General features: G+C 48.9%; 2 protein-coding genes across 5 annotated transcripts in view; both read right to left on the minus strand.

The window, feature by feature from the left end:
* The window catches only part of Wbp1l (WW domain binding protein 1 like), a 59,378-nt gene extending 48,497 nt beyond the window's left edge, over positions 1 to 10,881 (minus strand). For 2 of the 3 annotated variants that reach the window (XM_021151210.3, XM_021151211.3), the window contains exon 1: positions 10,706 to 10,881. In XM_021151210.3, the coding sequence (XP_021006869.1) occupies positions 10,706 to 10,795 (90 nt within the window). In that variant the 5' untranslated portion in view covers positions 10,796 to 10,881. Of the gene's footprint in view, positions 1 to 3,265; positions 3,314 to 10,705 lie in introns of all 3 variants that reach the window. The other variant, XM_021151209.3, reaches the window with a different exon arrangement.
* Positions 10,882 to 12,983: 2,102 nt separating this feature from the next.
* The window catches only part of Sfxn2 (sideroflexin 2), a 24,190-nt gene continuing 14,001 nt past the window's right edge, over positions 12,984 to 23,172 (minus strand). For both annotated transcript variants that reach the window (XM_021152351.2, XM_085834270.1), the window contains exons 5-12: positions 22,239 to 22,314; positions 21,940 to 22,025; positions 19,801 to 19,861; positions 19,437 to 19,503; positions 18,829 to 18,878; positions 18,464 to 18,513; positions 17,702 to 17,749; positions 12,984 to 15,427 (exon numbers count right to left, since the gene is read on the minus strand). In XM_021152351.2, the coding sequence (XP_021008010.1) occupies positions 15,328 to 15,427; positions 17,702 to 17,749; positions 18,464 to 18,513; positions 18,829 to 18,878; positions 19,437 to 19,503; positions 19,801 to 19,861; positions 21,940 to 22,025; positions 22,239 to 22,314 (538 nt within the window). In that variant the 3' untranslated portion in view covers positions 12,984 to 15,327. The remainder of the gene's footprint in view (positions 15,428 to 17,701; positions 17,750 to 18,463; positions 18,514 to 18,828; positions 18,879 to 19,436; positions 19,504 to 19,800; positions 19,862 to 21,939; positions 22,026 to 22,238; positions 22,315 to 23,172) is intronic.

Below are 23,172 nucleotides of genomic sequence, written 5' to 3' on the forward strand. Positions count from 1 at the left end.
AGCCTCCACTGTCTTCCCACTACCTGTCTCACACCATCCAAGGACCGCAAACCACTTCCTTAGCACCTAGGCCAGTTTGCCTAGCCTTCAACTACAAGCTTGCTGTCCTTGAGTAACCCTGGTCCTTGTTCATGGGAACTGTGAACTGCAGACAGGAAGGAGGCTGAAGCTACGCAAACAAGATAGGGCAGGCCTCTGAGGAAGCTGACTGAAATTGCCCCAAGCTGCCAGCACTAGGGGTCAGAGGCTTGTCCACAGGGGCACACGGAAGAAACAGGTGAAGAAGTGGGCCTTTCTCCTGCACACGGAGGTAATGTGCCCATGGATTCCCTGCTGGTGGCAATATAAATAGACAGGGAGACAAGACACTTGGAGAGCAATGTGGCCCTAGACCCCACGTTTTAAATGTGTCATATAGCTAGCCCTACTGTTCTCCATTCTATGTCCAGGAATCCAAAAACATAGAAAGAAACATGTCACTCTATAGGGTGGTCAGATGAAGCAACAGGATACAGGCAGTTTGAGAGACCAGAAGGCTGGAGAGATGGCTCAGTGAGTCGAGCGTGTGCTCTGTAAGCAGAAAGACCCGAGTTTGGATCCCCAGCCACACCACTAACTTGGTTACATAAATGATACGTAACATACATAAATCACTATTTATGAAAATTATTTTACATGTGAAAAAAGTGTGAGGCGGGTGCTATGGAGGTTGGCTTCTACTACCACAGCTAAGTCGCTAACACCCACTCAGGCTCCCCTCACTCCCTCAGCAAGGCCGTCTCTGGCCCTTCCTTTCTTCCTATGCAAAGCTATCAATATGTAGCAGAGGCAGAGAGGGCACCAGACAGACAGACAGATACCAAACCAAACTCTTCCATTTTTTGCTTTAAATAAGATTCCTGTGTTATCTGCCATCGTTATGAGCGTGTGCTATTTTGTGGAATTAAAATCATCGGTCTAAGGAAAAAGGTCTCTCAAAGCTGGGAGAGTTAGAAGGGCAGCTGCAGCCGGCCTATGCCAAGGTGGGCGGCTACGGGTTTTCTGTTCCCACCACTAGTAAGGACAGCAAGATGATCTGTACACTCAGATGAGAAAGGAGCAGACAGGCTGGGTCCTACTCACCCTAGTCAGCTCTGTATTCCAGTGCCAAAGAACTACAGTGGCCCTGAGTCCTGGTGCAGAAAGCCACAGGGTAGCTGTGCTCCCATGTGAACCACACTGAGTCCCCTGTTGTAAGCGTTTAGTCAGACTGTCAGTGGAACTCAGGGGGGAAATCGGCTGTGGCTGCCATCCTCCTTACTCTCCCTGGGAGCACCCAATGCTTCCCTCTGAGCTTTGAGACCTTTTCTTCTTATACTGATGGTTTTAATTCCACAAAACAGCACAGGCTCATAACAATGGCAGACAATGTGTGACACACACGGCTTTAATCCCAGTGCCTGAGAGGCAGAGGCGGGCGGATCTCTTTAAGTTCTAGGCCGGCCTAGTCTACATAATGGGTTCCAGGACAACCAGAGCTATGTAGAGAGAGACTTTGACTCAAGACAAACAAAAATTTTTAGATGAACAAGATAATCTGGAGGATGGCGCCCCAAAACTACTGTGTAGTGATGTACACAGTGCGACCACTTTCGCTGTGTAGTGATGTCTCCAGGACCGCCGGCTTCCAGCTGAAAGAGCTTGGAATAAGAGAGTTACAACACAAGACGCTTCTTGCTGGATATTTGAAAATCAAAATAGACATGTTTTTTTGTAACTGTATTCTGGGACCCGCCCTTCCAGGCCACAAGATTCTTGTGCTGGCTTATGCTCTGTTTTCACCTTCTCCAAAACAACTTGTGAAAAGTTCAAGTCTATAAAAATTCCCTCGTTTCTGAATCAAACCAGCTGTGGCACCGCCACGGGGAGCTCACCGTGCTGGCCTGGGGTGGCGGCACAGGCTTTTAATCCCATCATTCACGACACAGGGGCAGGTGGAGCTCTTGAGTCTGATGATACCAACCTGGTCTACATAGTTACACAGTGAGATCCAGGACAGGCAGGGATACACAGTGAGACCTTGTCTCAAAACAAAACCACACACACACACACACACACACACACACACACACACACGCCCACACACACCTCACTCGTCTATTTTCCCACAGAAGAAGAAAGTGTAGTATGGAGAAGAAGAAAACCAAAAGTAAACAAAACTAAGCAGAGAATGTCACCCAGTAACCAGAGTCCCCAAACCCTACCCCCTGCAAGGACTGGCTGTCTGAGAAGGTGACCTACTTTAATCCCCACATTAGGAATACCCAAAAGTGGCTCAACAGCCACAGGGCTCAACAGCATGGATGGATTCTCTTCCCCTTTCTCGACCTCCCAAGTTGAAGTGTTCTGGATTTATCTGTTTGTGGTTCCCACACCCCATGTAAGTTTCAGGCCAGACTCAGCTCCACCTAGTGGAACTGAAAAGCACCCGTACAGCCAAGCTGCAGGTCCTCAGCTACCACAGTCCCTGCCAACCTGATCAGGCCCCAGTGGTACAGATGGAAAAGGCAGGTTGCAGGCGACTCTCCAATTTCTTGCTAAGAACGCAGGCAGGCAAGGGAGACATCCTCTCAGGGGTACAGGTGGCCAGACACTCAGAGAGCAGTTGGAATTCTGAACCCAAAGCTATCCAGGGCGTCCAGAGCACCCATAAACACTTGCCTGCAGGTTCCAAACACAGGCCAACTGCATCCTCAGGCCTGACCGCAGGCTCGCCATTAGACTTAAGTCTAAACCCAGGAGATCTGGCCTCCCGTGAAGCAGAAGCCAAGACCACTCAAAGGTTTCCACAAGTGAAATGTGCGTGAGAACAAACCAGCGATCCTATGGCCAAAGACAAGACAAGCCTTGGAGTGGGGAAAGGAAAAAGTTGTAAAAACACGACTCAGCGTCACCTTGGTTATGGGACCTTGGAGGACACTAAGAAGGAAGTAACGGGCCACTGGGCTTTCATTGGGGTAAAACCAAATTATGGTCTGGAACCAAAACCACAAAGGTAGATCAAAGCAAGAGGGAAGAGAAGTTCAAGACTGGGTGAGTGAGGGGGTGGGGTGGGGGCATCACCTGCTCACTGAAGCAGAAACCAGAGACAGTTTTGAGTGTTTGATGCTGGCTGACAAAACAAAGCTGGCTGGTGAAGGTCATCACTGAGGGCACCGGCTGGGAGCACATTAGTGCTTTAAGCTGCCCCATGTAGAACTCCGGCAGGTTGGGAAGGACGACTCACCTGGTAGGCCCGAACCAGTCCCACTGTCTTCTGACTTCTCAAGCGCACCTGTGTGAGCATGCAGGCAAGCACGCACAAAACAACGAATAAACAACTCGGTAAGTCAGTAAGACCTGTCTGTAGTCATGCAACCCACACACTGCTCCTCTTGGCCTGACCTCAAACTCTGCAAACAGCAGATGCTGGAAACCAGAGGGCTCCCTACCTCAGGCCAGACAATCCCTGATCTCGAGGCTACCCTGAGCGGTGTGGAATAGCCAGGGCACTCCTGGGTTCCACATGTGGCATGGCAGCTACACTCTCAACACGTCTCCAGACACAGACAAAAATCCTCTGGAGGAGGCTGAACGACCCTGACTTGAGAATCCGTTTTAAACTCAGACTCACCATGAACAGCGGTCTACACAGATAACTGAGAGGAAAGCCTAGCTCTACATACACAATAGACTCCAGCAAGTCAAGTGACACTCCTGACATCCAGTCCCTCAAGCCACTTGCCACTAACGTGCAAACACAACGCTCTCTCCAAGGACCGCCAAGAATAACCACGAAGCATATTCTGGAAGTCTTCTCTATGTTGTATTTTTTTCCTTCATACATCTGTAAGGTTTATGCTAAAGCTCTTCTCATTTTGAAGAGGAATAAACTGAGACACAAGAAATTAAATAACTCACCCAATAGTGTCATATTTGGAACTCAGACGGCCTGACCACGCAGCCCATGACCCCAGGACCTTACCGTAGTTTTGGGTTGTGCCAAACCCACACGGCAGGTGCTATCATACCCTCACTGCCCATGATGTAGTCAATAACTACACGGATTTTTTTATTTACATTTTTGTAAATGTAAATAAAAGTTCCATTCAGGGTAAAGTAAACAGCATCCCACTCTGGAAAGCAGTCTTGCCGCTTCTTGAGAAGTTAACCCAGAGTTTCCAATTGACCGAGTAGTTAGGTATCTACACAGAACGGAAAACATAAGCCAGTGCAGTTTGTACCCCCAGCACTGAGAAGACTGAGGCAGGAGGACTGTCATGAATTGCAAGCATCTTAGCCACAAAGTGAGACTCTGAATCAAAAAGAAAGAAAAAAAGAGCCGGGCGTGGTGGCGCACACCTTTGATCCCAGCACTTGAGAGGCAGAGGCAGGTGGATTTCTGAGTTCGAGGCCAGCCTGGTCTACAGAGTTAGTTCCAGGATCACCAGGGTTACACAGAGAAACCCTGTCTCTGAAAAACCAAAAAAAGAAAAAAAAAAGAAAGTCAATGAAGAAGGCTCAGTCGGTAAAGACACACGCACCACTGAGCCCAGCAATCGGGGTTTTGCCAATGGGAGTCACTCATGAGGTGACATCTGCGGGTCGTCCGTCCTCTGACCTCCACACCACTCTGCCCATGCACACCCCCACATGCGTGTGTGCACACGCACCATAAATGAATAAATGTGGGAGAAAACTGAAACACTGCACTTACGCAGACATATCTCTACCGCTGTTCCCAGCGACATTACCCCCAATAGCTTCAAAGTGGAAACAGCCCAAACGATAAATGGTTGATAAATGAATAAATATGGGGCTGTCCATGCCGTAGAGAGAAACAACGTGGGGTCTAGGAGACGGCTCACTGAGGAAGAACACTTTTCTGTAGCCAGGAGAACCCGAGTCAGAACTCCAAGCACCAATACTGGGCAAAGCGTGAGCCTACCAGGCCGGCACAAGCCGGAGGAGACAGGCAGGTCCCAAGAGCTTGTTGTCCGGTGACTACAGGGAAGGCAAGCTGGAGTAGACTGTCTCAAGGCAGTAAGATGGGGTGACAGCCTGGCTCTGGGTCCCACACGGGTGTGCATGGGCACAAGACTGATATACTCACAGGGATGTACCACACACATACACCACACAAAAAGAAATAGAGAACTGATACGTGCTACAAAACAGGGCAACCATAAAGACATGCCAGTAAGACATGCCAGCCAGAGTCTGCACTTGCTATAAAATGTGCAGAGCAGGCAAATCCAGAGACACAGTACGACTGGTAGTCACTGAGGGCTGGTGGGAGGGAGGTGGGATGGGGCGAGACCACTAATTCTTTTGGGCTTCCATTTGAGGGCGATGAAATATTCTAAAATGTTAGAAAGCAGTGGTAATTTGGCTACATGATTCTGTGGCCACGAGAAAATAAGACAATTTATAGAAGGCTTTTGCTGTTTTTGAGACAGGGTCTTCACTGTACAGCCTTGGCTGTCCCGAAACGTGATGTAAACCAGGCTGGCTTTGTACTTTATCGAAGTTTTAAAAGGTGTGAAAATATCATGATAAAAATGATATATAAAAATTAAGGGGCTGGTGAGATGGCTCAGTGGGTAAGAGCACCCGACTGTTCTTCCGAAGGTCCGGAGTTCAAATCCCAGCAACCACATGGTGGCTCACAACCATCTGTAACGAGATCTGACTCCCTCTTCTGGAGTGTCTGAAGACAGCTACAGTGTACCTACATATAATAAATAAATAAATATTTTTTTAAAAAAAATTAAGATTCAGGGCTGGAGAGAAAGAAGGCTCAAAGGTTAAGAGCACTGACTGCTCTTCCAGAGGTCCTGAGTTCAATTCCCAGCAACCACATGGTGGCTCACAACCATCTGTAATGGGATCTGATGTCCTCTCCTGGTGTGTCTGAAGACAGCAAAAGTGTACTCACATACACAAAATAAATATTTAAAAAAAAAAAAAAATTAAAGCCAGGCAGTGGTGGCACACAACTTTAATCCCAGCACTTGGGAGGCAGAGGCAGGCAGATTTCTGAGTTCGAGGCCAGCCCGGTCTACAGAGTGAGTTCCAGGACAGCCAGGGCTACACCGAGAAACCCTATCTTGAAAAAAAAGAAAAATTAAAATAAAAATAAAAATTAAGATTTTGTTTCTCCGTTATCTTAGCAAAAATCCAAGGGCTGACCAGCACAGGTGTGAGCAGCTACTGAGCTGCCCAGCCCAGGCAGAAGTCACTGTCAACAGCACAGGGAGTGCTACTGTACAACACAGCCTTAGACAACAGAAGAGCATCCTCACCCTTCACCCTGGCGGCCTCCCTGTCCTGCTGATCGTACATTCTGACGCTGTACACACCTACACTAAAGCTTCCTCATAAACCATCCCTCCATGACCGACAGTCACTCTCCAGTTTCCCTCCCGGTCCACTTCTGACCCAAGTCCCCTCCTGTACAGCCAACTTCACAGCAGTCCAAATGCCTATGTATCCATGAAACGTCCCTGGCTCCCTAGCAGAGTCAAATGCCCCCTCTTCCTAGGTTTGTACCTTCACTTCAGAACAGTCCCTCTGGGTTATAATTCATATGTGTCTTACCCTGCCCCCATTCTCAGATCCTTGAAGTAAGGGATTCTGCTCCACCTCTGACAGTTCCTAGGAACTGCTAGGGTCCAGAAATGTCCGTTAAACTGAATTCCAACAGGAAGGAGAATTACAGGAACTTGGGAAACAATTTTCCAAAAAATGCTTACTTAGGAATTACCAGTCTAAGAAAATCAGGAAACGGGGGCTAGATTCTATAAGCCACACAGCCCCACTGTTCTACAAGAAGTTATGACAGTGACGGCCCTGGAATACTATTTAGAATGATCAGAAGTTCTAAGTTATCCTTGGTTTTACAGCAAGTTCAAGATGGGCTTGGACTACCTGAGACCCAGCCTCAAAATAACGGGAGAGAGGGTGTGGAGGGCGGACCTTGGCATGTGGTACTTCCTGCATCCTACTAATCAGAGGTGGAGATGGAGCATCCGTCCATCCGGAGTGTGCATCCTGGGAATGGAGAAGTGGTTCTAAACTAAAACCTGAAACACAGGAGGGAAGCTATGAGACTGAGGGGTGTGGCAAAAAAAGCAGGGGCCCAATTAAACTCAGTGCTGAAGCTGGCATAGAACTCTATGGATGGCATCTTTAGGTTGCGCCAGGCCACTGGCTAGATCACCTTTTGGACACAGACATTTGTATTAAAAGCCTATTCTTAACAACGCAGTCAGGTACTCTAGTTGGCTCTAGGTCCGCACCAGGAAGAAAGCAAAGCTGCGTTATCTCAAGCATAAATTAACCCAAGGAAACAAATGCCAAGGCCTTCCTGTTTGCAAACTGAAGCTTTTTCATGCTTTTCAGATTCAAGGAACCCCATCTGTTGAGTCACAATGCCCTGTGAGAGAGTTACACAGACGTCCCTATCTATAGACATTATCACCTATAGGCGTCCCTAGGCAAAAGAACCTTCCTGGTCTACATGGTAAAAGACAACTGTTCAATGAAGTGCTGGTTAGAGGAAAAGCCACCTATAAATAAATAAACAATCCATGAATACTATATATTAAATATATATAATAGTAAATGTGCATGAACAACAAATGTGCATAGTGGTATACACCTGTAGACCCAGCATTCACAAACTGAGGCAGGAGGGTCACAGGGAGTTTAAGATCAGCCTGGTCAATATATTGAGTTCCGACCAGGACTATGGCTAACAAGACCCTGTCTAAACTGCACCCCCTACTCCCCCTTCCTCCAAAACAGATCCCTACCAGGTGGCCCAGTGGTTGTGGCCTTACCTCACTAAACCCTGCAAAAAAAAAAAAAAAAATACACAGAAAAAAGATGGTATTTGACAGGTCCATTTCAGGGAGGGAGATACAATGAGGAACCCGCAGCACTCTCTACCCAGAAATCAAGGTGCCACCCGAGTGATCTGGTCACTATAGAAATAAAGACTTGAGGTTGCTCCCTGACAGATGTTCCCTGCCTCTGCAAAACCCTAACGAAAACCCTAAATTGACCAAGCTGTGGTAGATTCAAAGTTAATAATTATATTGCCACTTCCATGCCAAAGGTTAAAAAAACAAAACACAAATTTCACCATAGCTATCTGGTATGATTGATTGGACCAGAGGACTCGGAGGGTGAGGGGTGTCATGAGAGTGTAAAGGATGACGTCGGGAGAGGCCAGGGAGGAGTGGGCAGGCAGCTCGTAACGGAAACTTTCCCTCTGTGCAGGAACTGTATGTAACCAGACAACAGCAGTGGTCAGTGCTAGCATCCAACCAAACGGAACAAAGTACAAAAGCTACCCTGTCCCCAAAATAAGCACTGGGAGTGCCAGAACTGCGATAAGAAAACAAGTCAGAGACAGGTGAGCTGCAAGCAGAGCCTGACACTGAAGACCCCACCACTGCCCCCAGACTGCAGGACCGTTTTCCAATGCTGTTCCTTGAAGAAGTGGACCTGGTTCCTACTAACAACCAGCCCACCTCCAAAGGCTCCACACTCCTAAATCAAGTCCCCTAACAAGGCGATTCAGGGGCTACAGGGAACAGCCCTCAGACAGCCACAGACATAGAAAAGCAACTTCATTATCCTGTATTCTATTCCACCGATACCTCCCTCCGCTTAACTTTCCCAGTCCTGAGAGCTGCAACTTCTCAAGGAGACAAATGTATCTCTCCTGGCAGCTTATGGTTTTGACTAAGAAAACAAAGAAGCTAAACAAAGTCAAAAACTGAAGGGCTTCATCCCTGGGGAGGAATACATGAAAAGATCATAAAATGAACTCGATCATTCACAGATTATCTCCCAGATAACATATCCTCCCCCACCCCCGCCCCATTAAGATACAGCAACTGAGCCGGGCAGTGGTGGCACATGCCTTTAATCCCAGCACTCGGGAGGCAGAGGCAGGCGGATTTCTGAGTTCAAGGCCAGCCTGGTCTACAGAGTGAATTCCGGGTCAGCCAGGGCTATACAGAGAAACCCTGACTTGAAAAACAAAAAAAAAAAAAGATACAGCCAACAGATAAGCTGATAAATCATTGTAGTATATACATAAAGGGGACTATTATTCAGTCACAATGTGGGTGAACCTTGAAAACATGACGGAACGTGAAAGACGCCCCACATACTACAGCATTCCATTACACAGGGATGTGCAGAACAGGTAAACCCACAGAGACACAATGCAGGCTAGTGAGTGTCAAGGGCCGGGGCTGGGGGTCGGGGAGGGGTGGAAACAGGCAGTAACTGGTTAATAGGGACCATTCTTGGGGATGATTCAACTGTTTTGGAAGTAGATAGCGGTGGTGGTTGCACAACCACGGAGCGCCACAGTGATTCACTTTAGAACTGTTGGTTTTGTTCTGTGACTTTCAGCTTACTTGAAAAAAAAAAATCTTATCAAATCACAGAGTTCGGAAGAGGATCAAGAGTTCAAGCCCTGCCTGACCTACATTGCAAGATCCTGTCTCAAACAAAACAAAACTCAATTATTTTGGGGTTTTGGGTTTTGGGTGTTTTTCTTGTTTTGTTTCAGAAAGAGGATACTCAGGAGAAAAATAAGATACGTATGTGAAAGGGCTGCCCTTGAGCTCTAAGGGGAAAGGTAAGAATTCTGCTAACCATTTCTGCTCTTCAGCGAGATGTGACGTGCTAAGCAGCACAGGCTGTCCCTGTGCTGTCTGTGCCTGTGAAAAACAGACAATGATGGGAAGAAAGGGAAGAAACTAAAGAAAATGATAGAAGCTTTGCCAGATTTAACAGGGGAGGGGCGGTTCCCCCTACAGCACCCCACCCAATCTGGCACCAAGACTAACGCTTCAATTAGGGTTTCGAAACGCCAGCCCAAGCTAGGATCAGCGTAAGCAGGCATCTGGCCCTGGACTCAGGAAGAGCAAGCCACCCAGCAAGAAAAGCTAGGGTGCTCCACTTGCTGCCGATATTGGCATCGGAACCACCCTCTGCTCAAAAGCCCTGAGCTGGCTCGCTCAGATCAGCACCAGTGACTTCTTCCCAGGACAGCTAGCCTAACAGCATGGTCTTCTCACAGCTCAAATGTGCCCCTCCTCCTGAGGGGTTCCTACTTCATCCCTACTATCTCCCAAGAACCTTATCTCCAGCAACAGCCCACCAACGTGCTATGCCTTACAGCATTAAAAATAAGAGTCAGGGTGCCCTCAGAACTTTTCCTTTGTCCAGCCTGTAATAAATACCATGCTGAGCCCTCCTCCCTCTGGGGCCAGTGCAGTAACCTGGGATCCCAGCACACACTGGTGTGCACACAGTCTCTGGCTCCGGACTCTACTGCGGAGCAGAAATAGGGCCCACGGGCGCCAGTGTGCGGCGATCTCCACGAAGAGTCCTCCAGAGCACCTACCATATCTACCCTCTCAAAGGACCCTCAAGTCGCCTGGCACCATTACCTCTGCCACCTTCTTGACATCCAACTCGTCACAGGTGTCCCTTAGCTAAACATCAACACCCCCACCCTTCACCTGGTCCACCTTAGCCATGGGCTTCCCTCCCGAAAACACTCAACTCTTTGCAAACAAACCTCTTTGAGACCCCCCCTCCAACCAGGCCTCGACCGCCCCAGACCCCCAAGCTAGCCCAGACGCCCTCCCCTTACCTGCGGGGGCTCAGCCCTCACTGACAGGGGGCTGGGCAGCGCCTGGAGGAGCAGGAGCGCCATGCCACCCAGGAGCCTTCTCCTCTCCATCCCCCTCCTGCTCCTGCTCCTCCGCCACGGCGCCGCCACCCCTCCTCCTCCCTCTCTTCTTCCCTCTGCTTCCTCCTTCCCTTCTTTTCCTGTTTCGCTCTGCCCTCCCGCTTCCGGCTCGGCTCCACCCCGCCCCAGGCAAAGGGCCCGCCCAGATGCAGGGGAGGGTCTCCAGCTCCCGCGCCTCATTGGCTCCTACTTTTCGTCCATTGGTCAAAAGAACTGTGTGTCAAATACCAGTCCCAGCCACCCTCGTGCTAGGTGATTTGGCCAATGAAAAGTGGGAGGAAGCTGGGCCATCTTGAATGCTGCGAGGTGCAGAAAAGTGCAGAGCGCCCCGCCCCGCAGAGAGTGGCGGAAGTTAACAGGAGCTAGGGACACGACCACCCGGATGCATTGAAAAGGTTTACAGTATTTCAGTCATTTTGAGTGTGGCGGAAATATTATGTTCCCACAGTTAAGTGGAGGTAAAAGAAAGAAAGAAAGAAAAAAAAAAGTGGTGAGGTATAATGATTCTAAAGCGTGCTTCCAACTTCAGTCTATAAGCCTTTGGTGCTTTTTGTATTAAAGTACAGGAAGCCCTATTATCAGGATCCTTTTCCAAGCTCACTACCCAAGCAGCAGCTTAGAGTCATTTGAGTCCCCTATTAAATAGCACCTCTCTTAGCGATAGTGCTCTGCCACCCCCAAGTTTCAAGGACAAAACTCTTAAGACCCTACTCAGAAACCGCTCTGAGACCCACCAATCATTGCTTCATCCATGTTATCTTCCGGCTAAATGAAAATGGCTTCCCTTTGCCCCTCCACACCGCAAGGACAGTACTAGTCCACACAAACCCACACATCACCACGTAAGTGCTTCAATTTGAGAATTCTTGTCCAACAGGGCAGGAGGATGTATCATTCTGTGGTAAATGGCTTGCATGGGCAAGGCCCTGAGTTCAGACCCTGGTATGGGCCATAAGGAACGGAGAACGGGAAGAGATGGAGGAAGAGAGGGAAGAAGAAAGAAAAGATGACACTTCAATTAGTTACAGGATGTACTTGGCTAGTTTTTGATGTAGGGTCTCTTCCTGTTGTCCATACAAGCCAGAAACTAGGTAACTCAGGCAGTCCTCAAAGTTAAGCGTTAGTAGTTCCCACGCAAAGCCCTCCTGCTCATTATAACTGACGTTCAACATCCTACAGGCCAACTCAACTAAATGGATGAGGGTCTGGCAGAGGGTGGGGGTGTGGCTGCTGCCGACCTTGGCTTTCTAGGAGGGACAGTGAAAGTGTTCTGGATTACAGTAGTGACAACTGTAGCACTTTGTGACTGGACTGAAATTACTAAACCATACAATTTAAAGGGCTGAATTTGGCTAGGTGTGGAGGTGCATAGCTGTAATCTCAGCACTCACGACTGCATAGCCTGAGCTTCATTGAAAGGAAAACACCAATTTCATGCTGTCTGAGTTCCATTTTACTGTCTAAGTGAGTGTGGGGTTAAATCACAGCTGGGATCTCGGCACTCCAAGTCTTCAGTACAACTGTGTGGTATCAGATGAATGCCGGCAGTGTTATATCCTCAGGCTCCATCTCAGACCTACAGAACTGGAAGCTAGGATGAGCCTTTCCACCTGTTTTCACAACATCTTCGGGTGACCATGGTGCACATTTTTCCCCTTTGAGGCAGGGCTGGAATATACTATGTAGAGCAGGGTAGACTCAGATTCATGAAGATCCAGCTGCCTCTGCTTCCAAAGTGCTGGGATTGATGGCACGTCCCATAGGCCTAGTATATATTTCTAAAAGTCACAGTTGCGGGATAGGGGAGACGTGTTAAAAGTCTACGGGGCACATGCACAGCTTCTATCACATATTCTAGGTTTTCTTTTTATAGCCCATTAAGAAATGTAAAAATAAATTTTTGTTCCTAAGTGCACAAAAAGAAAAAAACCAATCAAACAAACCCAGAGAGCAGGCAGATTTGACTATGTATGGCTCGCCAATTCCAGCCCTAAGACAATGTATAATCCACGCCGGGAGACCTGTGGAGCACCAACAAGGGCCGGTGGGTTCTTCTCCATTATTAAGGAAATCAGACAGGTTCCCTTACAGTTGTGACATCCTCTGGCATGCCAAGGCCAAAGTCAGACCATAGGACCTGCTTTCCATCAGGAGTTAGTAGCTTAGTCTGCAGACAGTATTTCATGTTCTTTCAAATCGTTTATTCAGTTCATAATGGTGCATTGGAACAGAATCAGACAAAACTCATATACACACTGACCCCAGGTAAGCCAGTCCCCCCAGGGAACTGAAGTGGCCCTTTGTGCCCTCCTTAGGCTTGTTGGCCCTGGTGGACTTCCTGTCTGAGGTGTCCAAGTGAGGCTCCCCATCCCACCAGCACTCAGCAATCTTTGGTATGTGACCTAACAGGCAGAGGGAAGGAAGCCAGCAGGAAATCATCCCACTCCCAGTGAGGGACTTGGCTTGTAAAACAGAGAAGGCAATGAGAGAAGAGACCTCTCAGCTAAAGGTCCCAGAAGTAGATTTGGACATGATATTAAGGCAGAATAGTCATTTTTCCAAGGCGCAGAGCTTGACGCCTTACATAACCTCCGTAAAATGGTGGTTTGCCCTACACTTTCATTTTCCTTGTCTTTTCAAGATAGAGTTTCTCTGTGTAGCCCTGGCTGTCCAGGAACTCACTCTGTAGACCAGGCTGGACTCCATCTCAGAGATCCACCTGCCTCTGCCCACAGGGTACAGGATTAAAGGTGCTGCCCTGCATCTCTCCTACATGTTTTTAAGGCTGTAGTCCTGGTGAATTCCCACTCAGAGGTGTCCCAGCCCTCTTTGGTATGAGACCTAATGGGCCAAGAAAAGGAACTGTCCATGGGTTTTGTTTTTGTTTTGTTTTGTGTTTGTTGTTTTGTTTTGTTTTGAGAACAAACAACTCCAAGGACTTGGAAAACCTCAAATCTAGCAGCATTCCCAACGGGATGGCCCAGTGAGAGCATCATGGGAAGAGTAGAGATGAGTCCCCAAGAAGATTCACATAGCTCCTTCATCTCTTCCTCAATAGGGAGCTGGAGAGATGGCTCAGCAGCTAAGAGCCGCCGCTGCTCTTCCAGAGGACCAGGGTTTGACCACAGGATGGCTCACAGTAATAACTCCAGTTTCAGATGATCTGACATGCTCTCTGACCTCTGTGGGCACTGCATGCAGAGACATGCATGGGAGCAAAGCACCCACCCATAAAAATTTTTTAAAAAATGATAAAAAGCTTTTTTAAGAATCACACGGGGAGCCGGGCGTGGTGGCGCACGCCTTTAATCCCAGCACTCGGGAGGCAGAGGCAGGCGGATTTCTGAGTTCGAGGCCAGCCTGGTCTACAAAGTGAGTGCCAGGACAGCCAGGGCTACACAGAGAAACCCTGTCTCGAAAAACCAAAAAAAAAAAAAAAAAAAAAAAGAATCACACGGGGAAATGTTTCCCTTGCTTAGGAAGGAGGAAGCAAGGTGGGCGTGGTGGCGCACGCCTTTAATCCCAACACTCGGGAGGCAGAAGCAGGTAGATTTCTGAGTTTGAGGCCAGCCTGGTCTAAAAAGTGAGTTCCAGGACAGCCAGGGCTATCCAGAGAAACCATCTCAAAAAACCAAAAAAAAAAAAAAAAAAAAAAAAAAAAAAGAAGAAGAAGAAGGAGGAGGAAGCAGGAGAAGAGGAAGAGATTAATGTATCCTCTGTCCTGACTGGACAAGAATCACTCGCTTTCTAACTATCCTAAACTGTGTGAGCACCTCCCAGACACCAGCAACCTCTGCTGAGAAGACCTCTGCTTCTGGTCCCAAGGGTCAGAGGGCAAGAACAAAGCAGGCAGAATACCTTGTTCTTGTTCCCTCCCTCTATTTTTTGAGTAAGTCTCTAGCTCAGGCTATCCTGGAATTCCCCAGGTAGCTAAGGTTACCTTTGAACTTTTTGGGTTTTTTGTTGTTGTTGTTGATTTGTTTTGGTGGGGTTTTTGGTTTTTTTGTTTTGTTCTGTTTTTTTGAGAAAAGATTTCTCTGTGTAGCCCTGGCTATCCTGGAATTAGCTCTGTAGACCAGCTGGCCTCACACTCAGAGATCAGCCTGCCTCTGCCTCCTGAATCTAAAGATGTGTGCCACCACTACCTGTCAACTTTGAACTTCTAATCCTCCCGCCCCCACGTCTTAAGTACAGAGATCACAAGCATATAAAACTATGTCTGAATCATACGGCACAAAGAATTGAATCAGGAGCTTTGTGAATGCCAGGCAAACACTCCCAACCAAGCTACATCCCCAACCACCTTGATCCCCTTTTGAATTTTGCCCTCTGGAATCCAATAAATTAGGTGCTTATATAGAAGCAGGGACCGTCTTCCCACCCAAATAGAGGTTACTCTATTCCCCATCTAGCCTGGCTTTCAGACCTTATTGCAAAGAGGAATGTAGACACAGGTATACACAGCTGCCAGGGAAACGCTGGTCCACACGGTGTACCGATTGGTCCTTGCAGGCACGGAGCACTTAGAGACCCTTATTAAAGTAGACAAAGAGGACTTGTTCTCCATACTTGGCCTTGATGGTGTCCCGTAGCTCTGGCTCTAGATAGGAAACTGATAACTCACTGAAAAGGAAACCAGAAGGGGGTTATGAGGATGCTACCAAGACAACCAGCAATTTACCCTGAGAAACAAGCCCACCACGTCACCTCTAAGAAGTCTGTCCTAGTTTAGCATTAACGATCAACTTGACATGGCCTAGTGTCACTTGAAAAGAGAGTCTCAACGAGTAACTGTCTTCATCAAGGTGATCTGTGGGCATGTCTTGGTTATTGGCTGATGTGGGAGTACCCAGGTCAGGCGACACCACTGCCCAGGCAGGTGTCCTTGGGCTCTGAGAAAGCAAAGTATGAGCCTGCATGAACAAGTCACTAAGCGCCATGCCTCCATGGCTTCTGCCTCAAGCTCCTGTTTGAGTTCCTGCCTTGCTGCCCTGCCCTGCCGCAGATAACTAGCCAAATAAATCCTTCCTCCCCTAGGGAATTATCTCTCTGAGAGGTTTCACACCGGTTCTACAGGATAAGACCGAGCCTGCTTAGAGGTCCTTGGCCTTCTAAACTGTGCTGTCACTTCAGGACCCTTGATGGGCCGCTGCATCTTTGTCCCTCTTTCCAATGTAGCCACATTGAATAAAATCTCTTCTGCTTTCCACGAACAAAACAACAAGAACAACAAAAACGAGACTGGAGAGATGGCTTCCTGAGGACACTAATCCAAATCCCAGAAGCCATATCAGGCAGCTCAAACCCGCCCTTAACTCAGCTTCAAGGGACCCAAGGCCTTCTTCTGACTGTTGCAAACACCAGCACATAGAGACACACACATGAATGAAACAAATCCTTCTTCCCCCAGTAGCTCTTAATCACTGTGTGTGCCCGTGCAGCAGAATGAAATGAAGAGAGTCCATTCCAATATTTTAAAATATCACCCTCCCCGTTTTGTGTGTGTGCACGCTTGTGTATGTATGTGCATGCATGTGTATGTATGTGTATGTATGTGCACATGTGCATGAAAGCAGGAGATTAACACCGGGTGCCCGGGTGCCTCTCTCAGTTGTCCTCCATGTTATTTGGGGGTGACAAGATCTCTTACTGAGCCTGGAACTCACCAGTGTAGCTAGGCTGGCCAGTCATTGAACTTCAGGTCCCATGCCTCCCTAGCCCTGAGGTTGGAGGCACACACTGCTACACTCAGCTCTTTTACATAGAATCTGGGTGACCTAACTCAGATTCTAGGGTTTGCATGGCAAGGATGTTACCAAGTGTGCCATCTCCCAGACCTTTTCTTAAGTTTTTTGAGACAGGGTTGTTAAAAAGTTTTTAACTGCTTTTGTTGGCTAGGGTCCATATATTCCAGGCTAGCCTTGAACTTTGGTTTTTGGTTTTTTTAAAGATTTATTTATTATGTATACAGAGTTATGCCTGCATGTATGGCTGCAGGCCAGAAGAGGGCATCAGATCTCATTACAAATGGTTATGAGCCACCATGTGGTTGCTGGGGATTGAACTCAGGACCTCTGGAAGAGTCGCCAGTGCTCTCAACCTACGAGCCATCTCTCCAGCCCCCAGCCTTGAACTCTTGATCCTCCTACTTTAACCCCATGCCCACCCCCCAGGGTGGAATTACAAGTTCAATTCCTGATCTTTACAGACAAAAGTATCATTGGTCTCTGTCGAAATAAATGTCACCTTTGACCTCCGCCTCCTCTACCTGGATGGACTACAGTTGTTGGCTTTAACATCTGTCTTCTCCACCAGTCTGTGAGCACAGGACTCAGGAGGTGACTGCCAAATGGCCATGATCCCGCACAGAGGGTGGAGTGAACTGCTACTATTTCAGGTCATTCACAGCTACACCTGTGTCCTGGAGCCAGCCTCCAGCTGGCCCCAGGCTGACAATGCCCCCGTCCCCCATCTCTTCTCCCACCCTTCCTTCCAGGAAACACAGAGGAAGCAGAGGTGCAAGCCCATGCACAGACCAGAGCACAAGCCAGAGTAAGCAGGATAAATGTCTTACTCAACTTTAAAGGCCAGATCCAGGCAGAAGTGGCCTTGCTAACCCTCAGCCGGCAGGACAAGATACCTCCTGTTGTCCCCCACCATGTCCCTAAGGCATTGGTGAGATCAGCTCTTACTCCTGGCTTCTCCCCCAGTCCCTCAGAGTCCTAGCTGGTGTGCCATTCACCCCGAGTTAGAAGGCCAGAATTTAGGCAGATGCGCAAGATGCGTCCTTAGAAACATCTACTTTCCGGCCCATCCCTCCCTCTCAGCAGTCACTCTAAGCAGTAGCAGGGTGTTTGATAAAACTATCAAATGAGACAGGCGACAAATGGCTGATACCATTCCTGAGGGAAGAGTCCGCACGCCACTGGCACCATAAAGAGGAGGCTGTAAGGAAGGAGAGGAGTGTTAGGGACTCGTCCCAGAGGCCTGGCCACACCCTGTCCCAAGCCTACACTCCTGACCTTCCTTCAGCCCTTCTCTACTCCCTGTTTTGAGACAGGGTCATCGTGTAGAACAGGGGCAGGGGCTGGCTGAGGCTGATCCTGAACTACTGATCCTCCTGCTCCTGCCTCTGCTGGGAGGGCATCCTGTGTGCCACCACCCTGGTTGGGAATTGAACCCAGGGTCAGGTGCAGACTAGGCAAGCACTCTGCCACTGCGGTATCATCCAGGCAATTCATTGTGACTTGGTGATAGAAATCTGTGACCCTCACCCCCCCTACTCCAGCCTCCACTTCACACCTGCAGTCAGATGGGGGACGAGAATAATGATGTAACTAAATAACTGATGTATCTAAGGAAAGTAAACATCAGCCTGCACGGTCACAGGCACCTGTGCCATGCTGGGAAAGGAACTATCACCACAGGGCACAATCAATGACATCCCGGTCAACCGCAAGCTGCTAAGAACACCGTGTGCCATTTGTTTCTGTCTGTGAGGCTGAGATGCTGACAGCCCCAACCAACCTCTGCCTCCTCAGTTCTTTCTTCTTCTCTAAACCCTCTCTGAGGGAGAGGGGACCTTGGGAAGAATGCCGGCTCACACACCTGGGTGTTGCAGCCAGCAGAGAGCCCACACCATCAAGAGGACATACTCACAAGCAGCCACACAGCAAGACCTGTAGGGGGGCGTGCATCACTTTGACCTTCTGCTCAAAGAAAAGAAAAAAAAAAAAAACAGAGAAAGCGGCCCATGAGGGACTCAGCTGCTACAGAGCACACCCTGCACCTATCCCACCAGAAGACGCTAGAGGCTGGGACTGGCCTCCCTGAAGGGGAAAGGTGTTCTCCTGGCTCCCTGCAGACAAGGTCAGGAAGCCTGATCTCATATCTGAAACAGAGGCCAGTAAAGGCTGGCACAGGCTCTGCTTGAGTAAGATGGGGTGGTGGCTACTGGGAAGGACAGGAGGGCCAATTTCGGCGTGGGGTGGGAGGGTGGGGGAGTAACAGGGAGAGTAACCTACCTTCATCAGGTGTAGTCTCTCCAGCCTCTCCATGATGACAGGCAACAGAACTGCAAGAGACAAGCGGCTGAGAGGAGGCAGATCACAGCCAAGGGGGCTGCCGTCTCCCCAAGACTCTCTAGAAAATACTCGCCATTGGGAGAAAAACAGAGACTGCCCAGGCACCGCTACACAGACTCTCCCCCAAGTCCCAGAGAAAGTACGTTTCCCAAAAGTGTGTTCACCAGCAGAAGGCAGACACACACCCCTGGACCTGAAGCATCCTTCTCAAAATGAAAGCTGCCTTGCAGGCTCACACAAACGCATTTGTATCCTACTCTGCAATACGGCCCTGCTGGGACCCAGGGCCGTTCACTGCCTCTGCCATTGTCTCCCAGATACCTCCCACTATTGCTCAGTATTATTAGCTAAATGAAGTTACCTTGCTCCCCCAAATCAGACGAACTGATAGAAACTGGAAGAACATGTGTGGGTCCCCTGGGCTGTCCACTCTCACAAAAAGCTTGAGAAGGTAATGGTACCTCCCACACTTGAAAGCTGAGGTGACCAAGGCCTCGACTAGGTATTCAAGGGTCCCCCCCCAACATATGAGGTGTTCCCCATCTTACTCATGCCAGGGGCTGCCATGGTGATCCGAGAGATAACCACTTGTGCGATGCCCACAGCCGCAGCTCTCTGGGGGCAGAGAAGAGCTGTCAGGGATCACTTTTCAAGTGTGCATGGGCTGCACTATACAGGTGAGGGGGGAGCATGGCCAAGTCTGAGCAGGTAGAGGAATGGATGGACCCACCGGGAGCCAAGTGTCCTTACCCAACCCGCCTGCCTGAAATGACATGGGAAGCCAGTATGGAGAACTAAAGGAGGATGGGGGGTGTCAGACCTGCAATGGCACCCAGGACACGTGTGAGGCCATCGAGGAGGGACGGGGGATGGGGGTGGGGGTTCTGAGGAGGAAGTCTCCCCTCTGCTTACCTGAGAATGGCCAAGCTCATTTTGGTTCCTGTCCTTCACACAGATGCCCTGAATGAGTTCCCTAAACAACAGAAGTTTCTAGATGTTAGGAAGTAGGTGCAAGGAACCTGCCGGGCAGGTGATCCCATCAGGTCACCAGCTCCAAGGACTGATGCAGGAGGAAGCCCCTCTTGCAGCCTGGCCCTTTGGTCTCTCTTCTTCATCCCAGTAGATGGTATCTCAGAAGCGATCCTGAGCAGAGGCCAAGAAAGCCAGCCCTGGATCCTCACTGCCTCGGCGGGCAGACTCCGGAAGCTGTAGGCGTATGTGTGACCTTGAGAATGGTCTTTAACCCTTCTAAACCTCAGTGTTCCTTGTGTGGAGAATAGGGATAATCCTGACACCTACTTCATGGAACCTAGTGAGAATTAAATGATCTACTGGCCAAGTTCTGAGATCAGTGCCTGACTTAGTATCCATTCCCCCAAGCAGTAGCTACTCTGTAGACAAGCTCTTGGCGTCCCTCAGTTGGAGACCAGGTAGACAGCCACACGCATTCATCTGCTTGGGGAGCTAGGCAGAGCAAGGAGTGGAGGAGAGTGGAGGGATGCACGCACAGCACTCCGCAAGCTCTTTCTCCAGGAGCTGCTATGGTGAGCCTCCACCTGCCAACAAAATGTGGCTGTAGTTACCGACAACAGTGGCAATGGCATCCAAGATACCCAGCCCTTATGCCACCTATATTCTAGAAAAATACAAAAGGGAAAAGAAAGAAAACAGAAACTGGGCTGAGGATGTAGCTCAGTAGTCATCCTTGACTAGTGTGCATGGCGAGCGCCTCTAGGCCTTATACCCAGCATGTCAGAGAGAAAAAACAAAACAGGAAGAAGAAGAAGAAGAAGAAGAAGAAGAAGCACCAGCAGCAGCAGCTGCCGCTCCGTTGCTGCCGCCGCCGCCTCTGGAAATGTATGACTATAACCTCAGCACTCCAGAGGCAGAGGCAGAGGCAGAGGCAGATCAGTGCAAGCTCTAGGCCAGCCAGGACTACACAGTGAGACACGGTCCAGAGGCTAGGAGCACATATCACTTTTGCAGAAGACCTAAGTTCAGTTCCCAACACCCACATCAGTTTCACAACTGCCTGTAACTTCAGCTCCATGGAGATCCACTGAGTCCAGTCTCTGCGGGCACCTGCACTCACATACACATACCCACACATACATACACACGATTAAAAATAAAACCTGTAGTCAGGCATGGTGGCGCATGCCTTTAACCCTAGAACTAAGAAGGCAGAGGCGGGCTGGTGAGATGGCTCAGTGGGTAAGAGCACCCGACTGCTCTTCCGAAGGCCAGAGTTCAAATCCCAGCAACCACATGGTGGCTCACAACCATCCGTAATGAGATCTGACGCCCTCTTCTGGAGTGTCTGAAGACAGCTACAGTGTACTTACATATAAAAAAAAAAAAAAAGAAGGCAGAGGCAAGTAGATCTCTGTAAATTCAAGGCCAGCTTGGTCTACATAGTAAACTCCCAAGTCAGCCAAGGATACAAAGTAAGTAATCTCTCTCTCTCTCCTCTCTCTCTCCTCTCTCTCTCTCTCTCTCTCTCTCTGGGGGGGGGGGGGAGACAAGAAACAAAACCTGCAAGATACAATGGGTTTCTGCATTACCTTTTGTGAAAAGCTCAGTTGGGCTCCGGGGCACACCTGCCCCTTCCCTGGCTTCTCGGAGCCTGTGGATACTGTGCTCAGTTCTGCAGCATTTCTGCCAGTAAGCTAGTCTAAGAGTTTGGGAAGGAGGCAGCATTTACAGCTCTGACTTTCATTCCCTTACCCCAGGATCTAAGCTAGGGGTATAGTTTTAGGCACAGAGCACTTACCTAGCATGCACAAGGCACTGAGTTCAATCCCTGACATGGACAAGAAAAAAGAACTGGTGCATAGGTCCATGATTAATCAACCCCACTCAACCCAATACACTAAATTTAAATCGCCCACTATCTTAGGGCCATTATAGAGAAATGGTGGCCCTTGAGGTGGCCCACTGGTCTTCTCTGTACTGCCCAGTTCCAGGAAGCTACTGGCTCAGCGCGTTGGCCTCCTTTCCGTCCCTGCTAACCCTGTGATGGAGAAGGAGAACAAGGCTCCCTGTACTCACTGCTGTCGCATCATTGGGATATTGACACAGTTAGCGGCAGCCACAGCGGCAAAAGGCACCCATCGGCCCACCAAGGGTGGGGCTCTCTGTTGAAGGCAGGGAACAACAGAAGTTATTCAAGCTCAAACAAAAGGCTTTGGATTATACAGGAAGAGAGGCAATCAAACACAGCCAGTGACAAACGTCCAGACATCCACTCTGGAATCCTCAGACTCCTATGAGCTGGAGAAAGCTGTTTTCACTGGAACTCTGCTGCCCTCTGGTGGCCACTGAGCCCACAGCTCCCCAGTTGTACGTACCTTTGTCCACATGTTCATGCCCACTGCAGTGGCCACCGCAGTAGTAGTAGCTGTGAAGTAGGAGAGGGCCATCTGCCTAGTGAGAGAGAAATTCGAGATGGATAAACACATAGGTGTTGGGAGTGGTGTCACAGTGGCTCAGGCAGGGCCAGGGTCTCTTTAGCAAGAGACTCGAGTACTTGGGCTTCAGGACTCGTGTGACCTGTCTCGTCAACATTCCCATCACTCAGTGCCAAGCACCCTCAGTCCTCTCTCAGAGCATCAAACACACAGCACTTTTTCTGCCTCAGAACCAGTGTATATTGCTGCTCCCTGTTTAAAGACCCCTCCGGCCTCCTACATATTTGAATCCTTGTGCTGGCTAGTTTTATGTCAACTTAACATAAGCTAAAGTCATCTGAAGTGGGACCCTCAAGAAATGCCTCCATAAGATCCGGCTCTAAGGCATTTTCTTTTTTCTTTTTTTTTTTTTTTTAATTTAATTGGTTATGTTATTTATTTACATTTCTTTTTTTTAATTTTTAATATTTTTATTACATATTTTCCTCAATTACATTTCCAATGCTATCCCAAAAGTCCCCCATAGCGCCCCCCACTTCCCTACCCACCCATTCCCATTCTTTTGGCCCTGGCATTCCCCTATATTGGGGCATATAAAGTTTGCAAGTCCAATGGGCCTCTATTTCCATTGATGGCCGACTAGGCCATCTTTCGATACATATGCAGCTAGAGACAAGAGCTCCGGGGTACTGGTTAGTTCATCATGTTGTTCCAACTATAGGGTTGCAGATCCCTTTAGCTCCTTGGGTACTTTCTCTAGCTTCTCCATTGGGAGCCCTGTGATACATCCAATAGCTGACTGTGAGCATCCACTCCTGTGTTTGCTAGGCCCCTGCATAGTCTCACAAGGGCATTTTCTTAATTAGTGATTGAT

Source organism: Mus caroli, unplaced genomic scaffold (assembly GCF_978045245.1).
Source record: "Mus caroli unplaced genomic scaffold, Mus_caroli_1 scaffold_20, whole genome shotgun sequence".
Lineage (NCBI taxonomy): Eukaryota > Metazoa > Chordata > Mammalia > Rodentia > Muridae > Mus > Mus caroli.